This window comes from Ischnura elegans, chromosome X, assembly GCF_921293095.1.
Source record: "Ischnura elegans chromosome X, ioIscEleg1.1, whole genome shotgun sequence".
NCBI classification, from domain to species: Eukaryota; Metazoa; Arthropoda; class Insecta; order Odonata; family Coenagrionidae; genus Ischnura; species Ischnura elegans.
Window position 1 is genome coordinate 73,305,125 of NC_060259.1, and position 16,097 is coordinate 73,321,221.

General features: G+C 39.1%; 1 protein-coding gene across 1 annotated transcript in view; it reads right to left on the reverse strand.

The window, feature by feature from the left end:
* LOC124171186 (cadherin-like and PC-esterase domain-containing protein 1) overlaps positions 1–16,097 on the reverse strand; it is a 280,152-nt gene that overhangs the window by 83,039 nt on the left and 181,016 nt on the right. Inside the window, exon 13 of the mRNA XM_046550325.1 lies at positions 3,604–3,733. Coding sequence (XP_046406281.1) covers positions 3,604–3,733 — 130 coding nt within the window. The remainder of the gene's footprint in view (positions 1–3,603; positions 3,734–16,097) is intronic.

Here is a 16,097-nt window from a genome sequence, read left to right on the forward strand (position 1 = left end):
TTCCGGTGCCTGCTTTTGGTCGACGACTGAATGTCACATGGACACATTTGCTGGGATGGGAGCTTCCAGGTGTCTGCTCATTCTTCATAGGTGTCGATTTGTCGTTGTAGCAGTTCGGCCGTTGATCTAGGGTTTGAACCTTGGGCTATGAAAGTGGTATCGTCAGCGTATAGTAGAGCGTCATTGCCGGGGATTAAGGGAAGGTCATTTACATAGAGGTTGAAAAGGGTAGGAGAAAGGATGGCGAAGGTGGAACGGGGAAAATGAGAGAGGGCGAAAAATTAGACTAGACAAGGGGGCTACTTGATAGAAGAATGGAATCGTCTGCGCGGACACGAGACATCACATCTCACTGGCCACGGGCGTATTCTAGAGGAAGAGAGAGGAGGTAATAGACGTGGGGGGTGTATCTGTGAGCAGAGATGTAAAGGAAAGATCGGCGATAAGTCAAGTGGAGCGGATTCGGTATTGGAGTGAAAAAGGATGGGGGCATATTGGAAGCTTTATAGATGCGGGTGCGGTGAAGGGTTGGTTAGGACTGCGGAAGGGACGGTGGTGAAGTCGGGGCCGAGATCTGGAGAGTGCGAAGGGGTGGGTCAAACCTTGGGGGGCCGAGATTAAGAGTTGGGAGCGCTGCAGAGACAAAATATGACAGGCGGAAATGGGCAGCAAATCCTAGAAATGCTGCTCCTGTTCGAGATACCACAAAAGCAATACGCCAACTAACGGCCGAATTCGGAGGTAGATCTCCGAGGATACAAAGCAATTACCTTAAGGAACCAAGTTAACTAATCATTGGGGTTTTGGTTATTTTCTGATATTTCTAATTTATTATAATAATTTGGTAATTATAATTTTAGTAATAAGCTGTCATAACGTGGTAATTAATATATATTCTATGCATTTAAATTCATGTAAAATGCCTTTTAGCTGCCATTCATTGCTACAATTCATCATTTACTGGGACTGTGGTTTGTTGGTTTAAGGCACTTTGGGTATCCGACATATTACACTCTTTCCTTTCTATCCTGCAACGAATAATGTTTTTCATCATAGTCCTACATTTATGGTCATTACGAACCCTCGCCGTGATAGTAGAGGGCATTTTAGCTAAAATTGATCAATTTCTTAATCTTAACTGCTGTTTTTCTTTGCCCCAAGGTATCAAAATACCTCCTCAAAGCCAAGAAACATCTTCCTTGATATTTTATACTTTAATTTTCGCAGTGGCTCGACGATTCATCCTATTACACCAATGTTATCATAGTAACAGTATCCTCGATAGGTCGGCCATATTGGCAAATTACCTCACTGCCTTCAGCGCCGCCAACGGTGATTTGAGTTTCGACGCGTGAAACTCGCCAATATGGCTGCTTACGCGAGTCTTGTCTCTGTTGATGAATTCATTACATCCAAAAATAGGGAAAAATACACTTATATATACAATTTTAGCGACAACAGATACCGAAATAGATATCTTAAATATAAATCCTGGAGGGAGATAGGAGTATCTGTTGGAATGGAAGGTAATAATTGCCACGAGAAAAAAATTCCCTGGGCCGGGATTTGAACTGCGGACCTTGATAAGAATTGTTATTACTGGTATTCCACCGGTTAAGGTAGGTTTACACGGAGCATTTTGAGTAGCACTCCTCATGTTCCCCCTCCAAAAATTGATCTTCCCACTACAATTCACGAGAAGCCTAACTCCCTTTCACTTTATCAATATATGTACCACCTTTTCTCCTCCTCGCCTTCCTCCGATTGCCAATCATTCTTATCGATAATAAGGTTTTTAGCATCCCCACCCTGCTTTCCAATCGTTCCATCCAAGCCCTCCGCCTCATCCGCATCTACTCTAGAAGTTTCCTCTACTCGCCCACCATGTCTATACCATTTTTCTGAACTGACGGCGGCTGACCTTGAGCGTGCTCGAAACCCACCCACTCTTCTAGCCAATCACAGAAGAGCGACAGGAGAAAGTGTGTAGGAGCCCGCAGTCTCTCTCCGAACTCCGTGCAGTGCACATCGCTCTTCAGCTAGCAGTGTTGCCAAGCCGAATCTTTGGAGATCGCACAGCGATCGTCCTGCCGCCCCCGAAAGTAACGTTATTCGCAGGGCTGGCAACGCCGGTCGACTGGATGGAGGGTAAAAGGGAAGGGGATGGAGAGGAACGGAGAGGTCGAAGGAGTAGCGCTTCTTATTGGCTAGTTTCTATTATCCACCCAGCCGCCGTCAGTTCGGAAAAATGGTATAGCAATTCTTCGTTTTTTTTTCCTTCCCGTCCGCTTCACCTCTTCACATTCTCCATTATCCTGGACAGTAACACCTCCAGTACTTTCTCATCCTCCTTCCGCAGCGTCCACTTTTCCATGCCGGAAGGCTTTACACCTAAGATCAATCATTTTACAAGACTTTCCTTTACGTTCCTATACAACGGACCAACATAAGTACTCTCCTATACATATACGCTTCTTCAGCTAATGCAAAAAAAAATTAAGGTAGAGTCGATAGCATTATCGGTATTTCGATCATCATAACCATTACGCAAATCTTATGTAAAAATAATGAATTCAAAAATTGGTCAACCAAAAATTTTCTGTGTACATACGTCACTGCCATTGCTGTCCCAGTCCCGCCTGGGAATCTCCTACCCAGAGCATGGATATTTGTGCACGCGTATATGCAGAAATTTTAAAAATAATCCCGATTTAAAATGCCAAAATGTGCTGTTTTCCGTGGAATGGAAATGAATAAAAATTTTCAACATGAATAAGGATGGTCACATTTCCACGTTTTGCATGGCTGGAGGCAAAAATCAAGAGAAATACTTAACCTTGTTATTTACCGCCACTCTCTTTTCAAAAAGAAGAGCCTAGCCACCCGAAGCAATTTTTTCGGTCAGAAATAATAAGTACAACATTTTGACTAGAATGGGCACTGCCTTTCTCATCACCCCACCAACACAGAACGTCCGCCTATCGAAAATCTTTCGCAGTTGCCGGAGGGCGATAGTGGCGCTGTGTTCCGAAGGAGAGAAAAGATTCCGTCTCTTTGTCTGTTTTCAAGCTAAGATATTTTTGATATGCACAAATCCTTGAAAGTGTATAACTTATTTTTATACCACTGCTTATATTCTTATCACATTTTTCATTGTAAGGTACCTATGCCTTTTATCCAACATAAGTACACATATACGTAATACCTTTATTTTCCAATTATAAAATTTATAATTTGTGTATTTTACCCATAATATGGAAATTGATAATTTATACATCTTGAGCATGTGCTTGAAATGCGAAAAACACATGATAACTTTTCGCAGGTAACTTAATGTTATTCCCTTTTCTTGAGGAGGAGGAGGAACTCACTTAGTCATAAAAATCAAGGACATAACTGAATCACCGGCAGTGACTGAAATGACAATTATCATGAACAACAACTTTTAAAATTTATCATTTGTCATTAGAATGAATCAGAAATCTAAAATCTAACCTCAGTATTTCCTCAAATCATACAATTATTATTAAATCTGTTTAAAAAGAAACCACTTGTACCCCAAAGCTTCTCACCCCTTGATATCAGGTGGGACTAGGGACTCACCCGCAGCATCACCGTCGCGGCAAGGTGGCAACCTCTTCATCTCTTCCAGGAATTCGCTCCAGCTGGAATTATTCCGCTCCTCCCACACTAGGCCACACGGCTCCGACAGGGACACCCGTAAATCACACTCCTGTGCTGGAAAACAGATACGTATGTAGTCCCTCGACATTCACGCTCCTACGAACCCACTAAACACTTCACGCATACATAATTTATACACCCTGAGCTTGTGCGACTGAAATGCGAAAAACACAGGATAACTTTTCGCAGAAAACTTTAAGTTATTACTTTTTCTTGAGGAGGAGAAGCTCACTCAGTCATAAAAATCAAGGACATAACTGAATCACTAGCAGTGACTGAAATGACAATTATGATGAACCACAAGTTTTAAAATTTATCATTTGTCATTAGAATGAATAAGAAATGTAAAATCTAACCTCAGCATTTCCTCAAATTGTATTTTTGTACTCGAGGCAAGGGAAAATGTTGAAAAGGTTGTATTTTACAAACAATGAAAAAACTTGAAGATGTTAAATTAAGTTAAAAACGAGTGATTCGCCGCAAAAAAGATTAAACCCGATCGGTGGAAAGTAAGTGATGCATCCTCATATTATTTGGCCAGATATCTAAGTAGCATTTTAATACATATTCGTTCCATATTCAGCCAGGCATCGAGCTTGATTGAGAAAACGTGAAGACTGACCTATGTCCCTTAATTTCCCATGAAATATATTTAAGACCACGAAAATGTCACGAATATAAAACTATGCAAGTAACTACCCAATATAACAGACTTCAAGGTATGGCATCTCATTTAGTTGAAGATGTGGACATACATAGAAAATTGAACACTCCACACTGATTTTATTTTGAACATGGCTTCGGCATCATTCGCCAATATAATGGTCGCTATATTCGAAGATAATTTGGCAGAAAATAATATAATTCAACTTAAGAACAGGAAAAGGTGATGCAAAATTATATGCACTAAATGGTGTCTCCATGAATTTTTACAATGTCCATTTAACATTCATCTCCTACATAGGCTTAAGAGAATTAACAGAGGACTTCCTTAAGGCACTCCAATACATGGCACCGCGAATCTTACCTTAATAGTTGATACCAAATGGTGGATATTTTTTTAGACCGACACTCATTCTTACTAGAAATAGGGTAACTTTGCATTATAAAATGTTAAAAAAACATAGGGTGTAGGTAGATAATGCATTGGTGAGGTTGGCCGAATGAAGAAGTTCGGGAAGAATGGGAAAGATGAATCGCTCAAGATTGGTATTTAGTGGAAATATTTTATGAATAGGAAAACAGAGTCATCGTAGGAGTCACGATCATCCTCTTTGAGTAATTTAAATCATACTGACTAATCCTTACTATAAACACAATAGTTTTAATAATTTTTAAAGCTTATAGATTTTATAATAAGTCAAGGAAAATTAAAGTTTTTTTCAGAAATACATGGTATATTGCCCGTAAACCATTAAGCGAAAATTGAATAGATCTAAATAGAGGCACCTGATTAGTAGTTTTATTTATTCAGTGAAAATAAAAGACTTCGTTATTCATAAAAATGGTACAGCAATACATATTCATATAAGTTCAGTAGGGTAACTAGTAGCGCGCCTGACCGGCAATCGCGAGATCCGGGTTCGAATCCCGGCTTAGACAAATGATTTTCATCCTTGGAGTAAATAAATTTGCACCGATGTGCGTGACTATGTGCAAAGTTATTTTATCAATGAAGTGCTTTGACAAAGTAAATTGTTAGGGAGCCCAATCGGAGAAAACATTATTAACACATAGAGCAGGTTTAGGATGTGACAGAAAAAATAAGAGTCCATTTGGCAGTAAAATGAAAAAATTGTTTAAGTACTGAGCCTGGATGGATGTAGAAAGGGAGATAGAATTCTTTTGAAGATCTGTCAGTTATCTCGGGAAGAGATGAGACACTCATAGGTCCAGGACGTTAACACAAAGATAAGCAAGAGAAGACGGAAAGTTGGGTGGGTGAATGGGCCATTAGGCTGTCCCAAAAAACATTATTTTGAATTTCAAAATCGTCAGTCGGATTTCGATGACCCTCAGGTATACAAGGATAGGCTAACAAATATTTTCGAAAAATTTTAAATAGTTAGTTAGCGAGAGGCGCCTAAATACCAATACCCTTACTTTGTCATACGATTTCACGAAAACTGTCAAAATTAGGGTAATCAGGGTAAGTTATGACCCATAGGACTAACATTTCATCGGTTTTAACGTATCTTTCACCACTTAGGCTTTGCGGCCCGCGCAGCCTGGCGCCAAGAGTGGCGCTAAGCGATGCGGCTCGCGCGACGCGGCGCAACAGACGGCTGAGGCCGTCCCCCTCCCCTTCCCCTCCTCCTCACCCACGGTCGCCCGCCATGTTCACATGCTTCAGTGACTCTCTCTCTCAGGGGCCACTTTTGGAAAGGAAGTATTTGGCCAAAGCATTATTCTGGATACTCTGCACAAAATTGCTCATGAGAGCGATGCAACTACTTTTCACGATTCTAAAAAGTTAACTATCATCATAATATAATCTACTCCACAGTGAAAATCATTACGGTTCCATCGGCTTCACCTGTTAGAGTACTGGTATCTTTTATTCTAATATCAAATGCGGAAATACTTATTTAATTAAAATAATGCTACACTTTCACAACTTCACTCCAAAAGCCACTGAGGTTTCAAAAGAACTAGTTTCTTTTAATTCTAATTTTAATACTCATGAATTCTTCCAAGACCAATTACAGTGCGCAGAAGGTGAAAGCTAAAATTTTCTGGCCACAATCATCTTAAAAATAGGTAAAAAATAAATACATATTGTACAGGCGCAGGGGTAAATATTATAATAGTTACTGCAAAAAAGTTTAAATATATCTTGGAAGTGAATGCATAAAAATAAATATACACAATTTTCCGAATCTATCAGCTTCGGAAGATAAAATTAGGTAACAGGAAAAACACGGTCAGTGGGCTACAGAAATTTTTTGGTGTGTGGAACTCAAAATTTCATTTAACTGGAATTTGCACTGTCCTGTTTTTACACAACGATTTGTTCTTAATGGATTTATTAAGGGGACTGAGAGTTCGCGTTTCATTATTAGCGATCAGGAAGTATACAATAAAAAAACTAACTTCAGTTATAAAGACACTTTATTCAGGATAAAATTACGGATGTTTCTGGAAATATTTTCTACTGGAGGAAAAAAATAATCCACTCATTCAGAGGGGTCATATTACCATTCAAGGTTTCCCTTCAAATGTTATGAAAAATACTACACATAGGCTCTATTACATGGCTTAAAAACTTATCTTATTCTGACTTCATTGAAACAAAATTTCTCTGCGTGAGAAGCTTGTAAACCTAGTACTCAAGAGCTTGCGGTACATCTGGAACAAAGCGTACGAGCGAAACCTAATGCCTATCTCTGAATTCCAGTTAAAAAAAACAGAAGAGAGGGGATAATTACCATTTCGGTCATTAAAAGATTTCCAAAAATAAAACCGGAACATAATAAAATAATAGGATTCATTTAGGTCAGTGCGTAAATTGTAGTCATTACACTTGTGTGCAGTATTTACATTTGAACTGGTGAAGATTCTACCTTCCAAAATGCTGCATTATAAAACTATACCATAGTGATTATAAATTCCTTTTCACGTCATAAAAATACCATACATAAGTTGATAATTTTATGATGTAAACACTACCTACACTTACAACGCACATTTGCAAAAAATAAATTCAATATAAAGTTTGTTTGGTTGCAGTGAGCCCAAGTGCTTCTAATGTCACAAAAGTGTATTTTCTCACACGGCTAAAATGTAAGCTAATCCACGATGCAATTATTTGAAGCCTCATTTCCAAATGTTAATAGGGTAGTTTCCTTCATCAAAGAAAACGAAAGGCATAGATTGCGATTTGTTACCCACCAATAGTGTATTCATAATATACAAATTATTTTTTTTTGTAAATCCCAGTTCAGACGAATGGCAATGGTCAATTTTATCCTCATTTGAAAAAGGCCAGATTGGCGCCCATACGATGCCACTCCACGTGACGTCACAGGGGCCTAGTTTCTATACAAGTAGATAGGAGTATTTTTTACATCGTCTGAGATTACCAATGCATGCATGAGGCACAGAGCTCAGGGAAACATCTCTTAATAATCACCTACTAAAATTTCCTAAGGTCGGAAAATTTCCTTCATTTGATAGGGTAATAATAATCCTTATTTAAGCCACGCGCTACCTGCTAGCTGGGTACTTTGCTAACTGCTAGCAGCCTACATCGTAGCGGCTCTCAAAGCCTCGCCCCAAGGTCACCTCGCACGACGCCAGCGGGAACCAGATTGACGTCACACGGGCTTTTCCCAGCATTCATACTTAGCCGTCGCGTTTTCGCGCTCTTGAAAACTTTCACTTTTCATTTAATCGCGAATAAAAATAGATATCGTCATTTAAAAAGCTAATAGCGTGCAATGCCTACTCCAGGAGTAATAATCTTTCGATTTAGGCAATAAAAAATAATAGGAAACCACCCTATTATGCACTTGAGATTTGTCAGTACAAGTATCTCCTCATTTTGTGCCGGTGGACCTTTAATGGGGTCTCGATAATGCCACTGTTGTGTGCTACGCTGCTCAACCATAAAAAATTTTATGAAGCCCGAGTTACCAGATGGTCGCGGAGCACGAGAGATTTCGGGTTATGAACTTAACATTTGTGTTAACGGCATTCAGGTTTTATCTACGTGGTCTGGATACATTAAAATTAATATTCCGAGCTTATAAAATAGGTATTCCATAACTTTTTCTGAGAGTCATTGAGCAAAGCTTTCCCTGATGACCTTTCACAGGATTTTCCATGGACATTTATAGTTTTCAATCTCCACAACTCTGCGCAACTCTGTGCATTAGTGCTTGAGGTGTAGTATAGAGTTAGTTCTTGTCTTCTTCCATAACTCCAGTATCTATAACGTACAGCCGTGAATCCACAAACGATTACCTAGGACTAAGCCGTTCCATTTTTCTATTTTATAGTGCCCCACAAATTTAGGTACATGGTCACAACTCCTTTAACCGATATCTTTAACGCTAGAAAGGCCTGAGGGCAATTTTAATACCCACTACAGCGTATTTTTCGGGTCTGCTCTCGAACGACAGCTTATCAACCCATCTTTTAGAATTTTCTGAAAACCATTTCGAAATCTGCTCAAAGTAGTTATACAATTTTTAACTTCCCTACTATAAACTGTAACCCTTCGAATAGCTAAGGGATCAAAGTGATCACAATTTATCGGTATTTTTTATTATGCACTCATTTTTTTAAGGATTCCCAAGCGGCCATCGCAAGATGATGATTAAAGCAAAAAAAAATCAGAAAGAACAAGAAGAGACAGGCGCCAGGATATCATTTTTCCACGAGGCATATTGCTCTTTCTTATTGATTTCCATGATTTAGTTCGACTAACATTAGGGTTAAGTATTGGTTCCTTTTATCGTAAAGAACTTATGACAATATCCTTCCTGATTTTCCGGTGCCGATACTAGTGTTAGTCCTCCAGGCTGACACACCCAGCAGCGACAGAAAATCACGAGAAACATATAGAAACAACAACGGAAATCTTCGCTCCATTTTAAGGTAATGATTTATTTGAAAAATTAACACTGCCTTTTTCTTTATTCCTCATGCTTTGGAGTTAAAAGATCTCATTGTGGTTATAACTCCGGGCAGAAATTCGACGATTTCACTGTGAACATATTTATGTTGATACCACGTTTATTAATTTTATCAAAGATTTTCTAGGTCATCTCAATTATAATAATTGTAAAGACCTGGAGAAAGACTTCCTCAATTTTAATTGTTATTATTGACGGTGGTTTCAACTGCTACACTTATTTTTTAAGTTAGCATCTTCGTAATGCAGCTTCTTTACTTGGAATGTAAATCTAACCATTCAAGCCTGATTGTGGCAAATGTTACACTCGAGCATATAGCGCCACAAATAGTACAGAAAGACATTTCTTCAGACTTCCTCGACATTGCGACACATAATTTTGAGCATTATGTTCCAAAAAATCACATCAAACCATGAGATTTTTGCGAGGTTGTTTAAAAGTTTGCCAGATATTTTATCTCGCAACATTTTTCACCTTTTTCATATTAAGCCTATGCATTAATCCTCCAATTGTAAAGTATAGCATAAATCAAAAGATTAAACGATGCGCATACGTAAAGGTTTGTAATAAAGTTACATATTGATGCAGCCTTCTTGATGAGGACGCTATCATTACGTTTGTCGGTGGAACTAAATTTAAAAGTTTCCAATTTGTTAAGTTCAAATTGTTCACCTTTTATTAAAATTAAGTTAGGGTCCATATTACACAGTTCCCTCAACACATATCTAACATAAATCGCGTGAGATTCCTCCATTTCTACCGCCCCTACGGCCGATATCTTAAATGCAGTGCCGCTAATGCCACGAATGCGTATTCCCACCAGATAGCTCGGACGTTATGGCATTTCCCGGGAATTCGACTTCTTTACACTAGCCTGCGTCTCGCCTTCTCTCAGCCGCCGGGGGCGGTGGGGGGTTGCGGGGGTGGGGCGGGGGCAGGGGTTTGGGAGGGGGACGCACATGGCGGCCCGGGGCGGCCGTGCTTTGAAGCCAGCCTCTCTTTGCCTCTCGCCTTTCATCCGTGCCGCCCTCTCCAAATAATCGCGCGCGCCTCCCCCGCCGCCCCCGGAGGCGGCACATGAGGCGGCGGCGGCGGAGACGGGCCCTCGCTCGCGACCAACGTCTCCATCTCTGCTCACGACTTTGCACTCCACTTCCTCGAGACCTCTTGGATTGTCCCGTCCATCCAAACAAATATCAAATGCGTACTTGGGGGTGAATATTTAATTTTTATCATGTATAATTTACACCGGAAACAGGACGTTGGCCTTTTACGGAGGGTTTCTTCAGCAATTTAACAATTATGCGTCCACGAATAACTATGCCCAGTAAAGTCAAGTTTTTGCGGAAATATGTCGTGGAACAACATATCGTGGAACCAGCTATACAAAATCATTAGTGAAATGAAATGTATACGACAGGTGAGATACCAAAGGATTTCGAGAGGAACATTATAATCCCTATTCCTAAGAAGAAAAGAGCGGAGAAGTGCGAAGATTTTAGGATCATAAGCCTTACTACACATGCGTCAAAGATACTGACAAGGATCATCTATAGAAGAATAGAACGAAAAGCAGAAGAGTACTTGGATGATGACCAATTTGGATTCAGAAAAAACAAAGGCACAAGAGAAGCAATATTGGCCCTAAGACTGCTCATAGAGAAGAGAATGGAAAAGAACAAGCCAACGTTCATTGCGTTTGTGGACTTAGAGAAAGCATTTGATAACGTGGATTGGAGTACAATGCTTGGAATCCTAAATGAAATTGGGGTTCTTTATAATGACAGAAGAATCATCCACAGTTTATACAAAAATCAAGTAGCCGTGATAAAATCAGGGCCCAGCTGTGAAGAAGCAAGAATTAAGAAAGGAGTGCGACAAGGCTGTACATTGTCACCCGTAATTTTCAACGTTTACATTGAGAAAGCCATTAATGAAATCAAAGAAAAGGAATTGGGAGTGAATATCCATGGAGAAAAAATTAGCATGCTAAGATTTGCCGATGACATAGCCGTTATAGCAGAAACAGAGAAGGATTTGAAAAATATTCTGGCTAATATGGGTAGGGTAATGAGTAGATATCAACTTAAAATAAGCACGAAGAAAACCAAGATCTTAGTATGCAGCAGAAGAGAAGAAGTCAAGACCAACATTAAAATAGGGAGGCAAAAACTGATAGAGGTGGATGAATTCTGTTATTTGGGAAGCAAGATAACTAGTGACGGGAGAAGCAAGAAAGAAATTATCAGCAGAATAGCCCAGGTGAAGAGAGCATTCCACCAAAAGAGAGACCTGCTTACAGCGGGAAACTTAAATATGGAAGTAAAGAAACAATTCATAAGAACCTACATCTGGAGTATGCTCCTATACGGAAGTGAGGCATGGACAATGACCGCAGCGGAGAAAGCAAGGATAGAGGCCTTTGAAATGTGGTGCTACAGAAGAATGATGAAAATCAAATGGATTGACCGAGTTAGTAACGAGGAAGTGCTAAGAAGGGTAGGAGAGAAGAGAAGCCTCATGAAAACCTTAATAAGAAGACGGAACAACCTTATAGGCCACATCTTGAGACATGATGGCCTGATGAAGACAATCGTCGAAGGGCAAGTGGAAGGCAAGAATGGAAAAGGAAGACCTCGGACAAAATATATGGAACAAGTAAAGAGAGATGTGAAAGAGAAGAATTACGTAGGTGTGAAAAGATTAGCTGATAGGAGAACTGAGTGGAGAGCTGCGTCAAACCAATCCTAGGATTGTTGACCAGTGATGATGAACAACATATCGAATGATAAATAATATATCGTATTGCCCACTAACAGAGCAGGGCAGTATTTTAAATACATACAATCATTTTAAAATACGCATTTGAAATGCATTTGTAATTTGTTCTTGGTATTTCAAATACACGACCTTAATATATCTTGTATTTTGAATTTTTAAAAACAGGATTTTGGTATTTTCCCATTCTAAAATAAAAAATACATTTGTACAATACTTTTGAAGTAGCCCTGATTACACTTCTGTAACATTATGCTTCAGAGATTACTTCGTTTTCTTCATGTTTGCAACTATCCAGCACGTGCCAAGGCAGGTTATGTTTTTTTTAGTCTGATAGTTTCCATACAAATGTATTTTTTATTTTAAAAGGTATTTAAAATACTATTTTGTAGTTTGTTTTTCAAATACCGAAGTCAAAGGTATTTTTTATTTTGCAGTTAAAATACATTCGGAGCGGTATTTTATATTTCAAATACTCCTCGGCCTGTTTTTTACCCAGCCCTGCCCACTAATATTATTTTAACCGTTTACTACACGTGTTTCATGACGATGATGATTGTGTGACAATTGAAACACGTGAAGTAAACGGTTAAAATGAAAATAATATCTTATTCTCTATATCTATCTATAATTTCCAGGCAATATGATATCTTTTTCATCATTAACTATAGCCAGGATACGGGCAACATATCCAGTGGGGACTCTAACCCGCGACCTCTCGTTTGGCATGCGAGGACTTTACCCCACCTCCATCGAGGCCGGCAATAAATTGCTGGAGGCACCTGGAAATTCGTGGAGATATTTTAACTCGAGATGATTGCCTTTGATAGGAAAGCCTTAACTTTGGATCCATACTGTTGCATTGCCTTGGTTACGAAGATTTGCACACGAATTAGGTTTGACATTGCATATGAAAGATTACATACGAAATACAATTTTATTTTTAGGGCATCTTAGGCATCAGAACGACAAATGCCGAATTCCAACCCATTTTGGGGTATACTAGGCGCACTATACTTTTATTTATTCCCATGCCACTGAAAACAGTTCATATTGGCTTTCTACATCAGAGATTTTCTACTCTTAAATAATTACTCGTGCACGAAAAACCATTCCCTGAATAAGGGCAAACTATGCCGGCGGGACTCGAACCCGAGGCCTCTTTTATTGGCAAACGAGGAGTTAACACCGCCGCCACCGAGGCCGGCACTGATTTGGCACTGACCGGAATTATTCCGTTCGGTTTTCATTACAAGCGGTTAACTCCTAGTATTTAGCAACGTGAACTGCTAAGGCCGGTCTATGTAGAAAAAATTGCAAAAAATTCAAATTTTAATAATAATAATAATAATAATATTTATTGTTCTTGGACAAATTCCCCATTATGAACACAAAATTGATATTACATACGAAAGAGATTACAAAATAAACTTGTACAAATACAAAAATATTTCCGAATGGAATTCAGCACAAGTAACACATCAGGGCCTAGAAATGAAATCTTGAAGTTAACTTAATCAATCATAGCAAAAAAAACCCTAAGATTGCACATATATTCATCACGACATTTAGGGTAGAACATGAAAAAATAAATGAATAACTAAAAAAATGGAACATGAATAATGATAAATCATTTACTCCAATAAATATGGCATTCGATTTCAAACAGACCTGAGGTAAATATTATAATACATTAATTATGAATAGTTGAAATCTCAATGACGAATAAATGAATGCATAATTAACAAGTTTGAAAACCAGTAAATACTTTCCAATAGCATGAACATAAATTTTTAAACATGCTAATAGTATTGCAACTGCGATATATTATGTATTTCACATTATTCAAGAGTTTGCAGGTCCCCCCCCCCACCACACCAACCCGATCCCCGTGGGGTCAACACTCTAGACACCACACCAACTCGATCCCCGTGGGGATGGTGTGGTGGCTAGAGTGTTGGCTTCCCACCTGGCGGGCTCGGGTTCAAATCCCGGCAGTGGCAGAGAATTTTAAATGACTGCCCGATCCCTGCTTGAGTGCTGTGTGGAGGACATTTCAAGCGCAACACTCCGTCCGTCGGATGGGACGTTAAGCCGTGGTCCCTTTGGCGCCTTTCGTTAAGAGCAGGGTAATGCCGACGCCGGGTTGCTCTCCACCCTTCCTTCCATACCCTACCTACCCTCATGGCGCAAATGACCTTAGCTGTCGGTCGCCTCCTCCAAATACCATACCATACGTTTGCAGGTGTTTTTTTTAGCACCATCACTTATTGCTACCAAACCCACATCTATGCAAACTAAAAATATTTATAAATGGTAATCACAGGAGTAGGCAAACACATTACAATGAAAAAAAATACAAGATCACAAAACGAGGTAATACATTTTCGAGGGTTTTGATGAATTGAAGAAATCTTTGCTTGAAAGAAGACCGAGACATAGAATCTTTACATTCTTTGCAATGCTGTTCCACTGACGTGCTCCAACAACAGAAAATGATTTTTCGTAGGTAAATTTGGCACTTAGCGAAAAATTATCTTATCAGCTTTGGTGTCTTTGTAGAAAATATTAACGCTTACTCGACGCCATCTATTCTTCTGCAGAGCTAAAATCAAATTTATTGCATCGTTTCAGGTTTGACGTGGTGGAGATACAATATATTCGTGATAAATATGCATATTTGGCACTGATCGGAATTATTTCGATCGGCTTTCATGACGAGTTTTTGGCAAAGTGGACTGTTGAGGTCGGTTCATTGGAAAAAAAAGTAGCAATAAATTTAAACGAAGCCCTCAGCGAAAAATTATCTCATTTGCATTGAAGGGTTTGTGGAGAAAATTACCACCTAGGTACTCGTCGGTATCAATTCTTCTGCAGAGCTAAAAGCAAACTTATGAAATCGTTTCAGGCTTTACGTGGTGGAAATGCGATATATCCGTGACAAAACATAAAAAAAAAAAATTTATTAATTTCCGCACTTTAATATACAACAACACTACCGACCATGGCTACGACTCTTACGTCATTCTCAAGGTCTTATGTCATCTTATATTTTTTCTATCTGCATCACTCTCATGCCATTCTTAAGAATACTCCTCAATGATAAACCATGGTCAACATTGGAGTTGTATAATATACTAACAGGCCACCCGGCGTTGCACGATAAGGATAGTACCCAGAGAAGTTGGAAACTGGGAACTCATGGTCACATGGCTGGATTTTTAGGTAAAGGACCAAATCAGGTATTATAAATGTATACATATGCAACAACAAACAATGAAAAAAACGATTTCCGTACACCGCGCACAGGATACCCGCTCCACAATATTGATCGTCATATTGTGATGAATGGAATGAGATTCTAATATTGTTTTATGCTAGTTAGTGGTTTCATATTCTATGTGTTAATTTATATATATTATGTATACATATTATATATGTTTCATATGCTAGGGAGCTTATTATTTCTCAATACGAATGATCCAGCTAGGTAACATTTTTTGTGTTTTATGTACAAAAACACTCTATCTGAAGAACGAGTCGGTAACCCCAGAGCGGAGTATTAACTCCAAAGGACTGTAGCCATGTAATTCTTAAAATTTATATTTGTGTGGAACAATAAACATTATTATTACTCTATGTGTCCGTGCGTGCGTAGACCAAAAACGTCGTATGAACGCATACCCCATCTAAAAGGTTTTTCTGAGAGGATTAATAGTTAAATGTAGAATCCTTCCGAGTTATATTTTCCCTTTGAGCACATCAAGATGGGAGCCTACCCGACAGGATGTCTAACCACTGAAGCTGTATGACGAAACGTAACAAACTAATGAGAAAACGACGCAAAGGACGCATCAAACACGAACAGAAGTAGCACTGGAGGCTTGGAGAGCAAGAGATGCATGTACGTATGAACTTTGGTTACAATCCGTGCAGCCGTATGGAAATGAATAGCGGACAGACAAACAGACATCCTCTTATATTTAAGAGTGATAT